This window comes from Apium graveolens, chromosome 7 (assembly GCF_009905375.1).
Source record: "Apium graveolens cultivar Ventura chromosome 7, ASM990537v1, whole genome shotgun sequence".
NCBI lineage: Eukaryota > Viridiplantae > Streptophyta > Magnoliopsida > Apiales > Apiaceae > Apium > Apium graveolens.
In genome coordinates, this window is record NC_133653.1 from 167357006 (window position 1) to 167360402 (window position 3397).

The 3397-nt window shown below is 34.5% G+C and overlaps 1 protein-coding gene across 1 annotated transcript; it reads left to right on the forward strand.

Moving 5' to 3' along the window:
- Positions 1 to 1206: 1206 nt before the first annotated feature.
- LOC141670644 (homeobox-leucine zipper protein ATHB-12-like) lies at positions 1207 to 2846 on the forward strand. Its single transcript, XM_074476591.1, has 2 exons — positions 1207 to 1764; positions 1932 to 2846. The coding sequence occupies exons 1-2, from the start codon at positions 1405 to 1407 to the stop codon at positions 2283 to 2285; spliced, it is 714 nt and encodes a 237-aa protein (XP_074332692.1). The 5' UTR covers positions 1207 to 1404; the 3' UTR covers positions 2286 to 2846.
- The last annotated feature ends 551 nt before the right edge of the window (positions 2847 to 3397 follow it).

Consider the following 3397-nt stretch of genomic DNA (forward strand, 5'->3'; position numbering starts at 1 on the left):
GGTATCGTCGAACGCGAGATATCGTCGAAGGTGATGCCGATAAATCTTTGTAATAAAATTTAACTCTTAAATATTAAGTTCAAACCCTTACTTACATATTATCAAAAATTTTAAAAATTTTATAAACTTTTAAATCTTTAATTTTAAAATTTATTTTTTCACAATAAAATTGTAAAAGTCAATAAAATTAACTTACCCCTAACTCCCGAGTTAAAAAAACGGAAGGAAAGCAAGTGGTGCGTAAGTAAAGTAGTTTTACTTGCACCCGGTGCTTCCGAATTTTTAAAAGCAACGAAATTAAATGACAACAAATTTAAGTAATTTTCATTTCAAAAATGGGATGAAAGTCTTTACTCCCTCTAAAAGACTATGGAACAAGGCCTTGGTTTTATTTGGCAATCAAATTATTTTTTAATTTTATAATTAAGAATTTTTATCCAAATAAAAAATGAAAAGTCTACATTTAAAAAAAAATTTACATAATATCAATATATTTTAGTTTTCAAAGACCAAGCGCGGCGGGCAAAAAATCCTAGTAAATATAGAAAAAACGTAATTTAGACAGGAATGAATCATGTACATCGTAAGACAGTAATGGTGTACAGAAATTTAATATATTGAATAATAAAATAAATATTAAATGACACCTGTCTAATAAATTAATCCAAACACAACTTTACTTGTAGTTGGGACCACAACTTGTTTGCCAGCTAACGTTCGACACCCAATCACAATTCAACGACTCAATACCCTTACCGTGACCATCTGTCCAAGTCCTATTCGATTACTTGTCTCAGTTGATAGATGCTTCTTGCCCTTCTTGTTCGATTTATTATAATTTTATATCATAATAATTGCATGCCCCATTTGAGTTATTTTTAAGTTGTTATGTACTTTTAAGTCCGAGTTAACAGCAGAACGTTGTTTCTTGTTGTATATCAAGAATTAGTTTTCTTCTTACAAAACTATTCTAAAACTACCATCCTGGCAAAGGATTTAACATTGACATTTCTTTAAGCAGCTTCGGGTGTATGTTTCTCAGTCCATGGCAAGATCAAAAGATTGTAGACAACATATCAATTGAATACATGTTAGATATGCTTAATAATAATGATTAATTATAGAAACTAGCTTTTCTTCTAAAAAGAACTCCACAATTAAACAAAGAAATCAACACAATGTGAAACAAGGAAAAATAGCACGGACAAATAAACTGGGCCTAGTTTATATAAGTGGCCAATGTTCACAAGGCAGCAGAAGAAAATTTTGATACATCTGACCCCACTCCTACACTGCCGATAATATATAAAAAAACTAGTACATGAACATCTTCAACACTCCCTTAACAGAGACTTCTAAAACATTCTTTCTGTTACATTGTTTGGCTGTTTGAATTTTATTAAGATGTACGAGGAGGGTGACTATTCTTCTTCACGCCCTGTGATGAAAGATGAGTGTTACGACACTTATGAAACACTGTCAAGAAAGAAGAGTAACAACAAGAGGAGGTTCAGTGATGATCAAATAAAATCTTTGGAAACCATGTTTGAGTGTGACACCAAACTTGAGCCTAAAAAGAAGTTGCACGTTGCGAAACAACTTGGATTACATCCTCGACAGGTTGCGATATGGTTCCAGAATAAGAGAGCTCGATACAAGTCCAAGCAGCTCGAGAATGATTACAGTGTATTACAGGCTAAATACGATAATCTTGCAACTCAGTTTGACATTTTGAAGAAAGAGAAGCAATCATTAGTCTTACAGGTAAAACCAACCTTTTTTAAAAATAATTTAGCAAGTTACTTTTGTACTATTGGTCACAAATTGTAGCAACTACGAACAAAGATAAGCTCACAACCGTACTTACTTAAAACCAAGGTGAAGAAACCAGATAGCAAGCTCATAAACTAAATAATTATCATACTTTGCAGTTGCAGAGGCTACATGATATGATAGGTAAACCTGAAGAGGAAAGACAGGAGATGTATAGAAAAATTATCAGTGGCAAATCAGATGACTGTGACGATAATAAGTGCCAGAAGAAGCCTAACTTGTCATCGAGTGGATCACAACACGGGCTTGGCATCCTTTCCGATGATTATGACATCACAAAGGCAGAGTATTTTAACTTGGATGAGGAGGACACTAACTGTCTCAACATGGTGGAAGTGGATACTGGAGATGGTTCTTTGACATCCACTGAAGATTGGGAAAATCTTGAATCCAGTGCTATCTTTGATAAGCCTAGTAGCAGCGACTCTCAGTGGTGGGATTTCTGGGATTGAACATGTAAATTAGAACCTGCTAGGGCTCCCAAAATCAGTCCCAATTTGGTTTTAAGTTGGTTTTAACACTAATTAAATGTAGAGGGCCCTGCTGCAATCATTTAGAGGGAAGGGGAAGTATTTAGAAGTTATAATGCCTGTAGTACTTGCGGACCAATTTGGGATCCCTTCTGGGAACCTAGCATTTCTCTGGAAGGAAAGTTAGCAGAAAAAAGGAAAAAATAAACCAGCGAGAACTGTGGAAGAATTGTATGCAAATAACCTTCGCACTGTTGAACGGTAAATGTGTTGGTTAATCGAAAGATGCTATATTTTCTGTACATCAACGTAATTAGTTCTGCAAATTAGTCAGACCTGAGTCCATATAAATACTTATGCGATGATTTCTACTCCTAGTATACGTAAATTCTGAAATATAAAGTCATCCATTTTATAGATTCTTATAACACTGCCAGGACTCCTGAAGACATAACAGGCAATTCAGGCCTCTTTACGTTTCCAAATCTGAGTTCACCTGAAACTGCAAAGACTTGGGAGTTCAAATTTACCATTTTAGTGTCCCTGTTTGTCTATCCTTGTTATTATTGGTTATCATCTCTGAGTTTACTTTTTTTTTTCTCAACTTCACATTTAGCCTTGCTAGTTTATATATTTAAAGAATTTGCATAATTCTAATAATGATTTCTGGGAATAAACTTCTGAGTTCCAAACATAGAACAAAATTTAACAATCTATGTATATTGATGTTATGGATTAAAAACTAGGGTATATGTTTGCTGTATTTATTATTAAGGAACGTGAGTTTTAAGGATCGATTTGACAGCTCTTGTGTTTCGTGACTCGATCTGTCTTAACAAGATGTCTACGTACCTTGCTGATTGACAAGGATCAAGTCAAAAAACGTAGTTCTGATTTGTGGGGTGAGGCCCCTTATATAGACGTTGGGAGTCCTTAAATTGGACTTGGGTTAGGAGACTTGGTTGTCTAGTCTTAGAATTAGAATGGACTTTGGAGTCCTTGGAAGTAGGAAGCTGATTTCTTATCCCATGAGGTTCCTTGAAGGTCAATCTACAAGGATTTATATCCCCAGTAGGACTTATCTTGATAGTTGT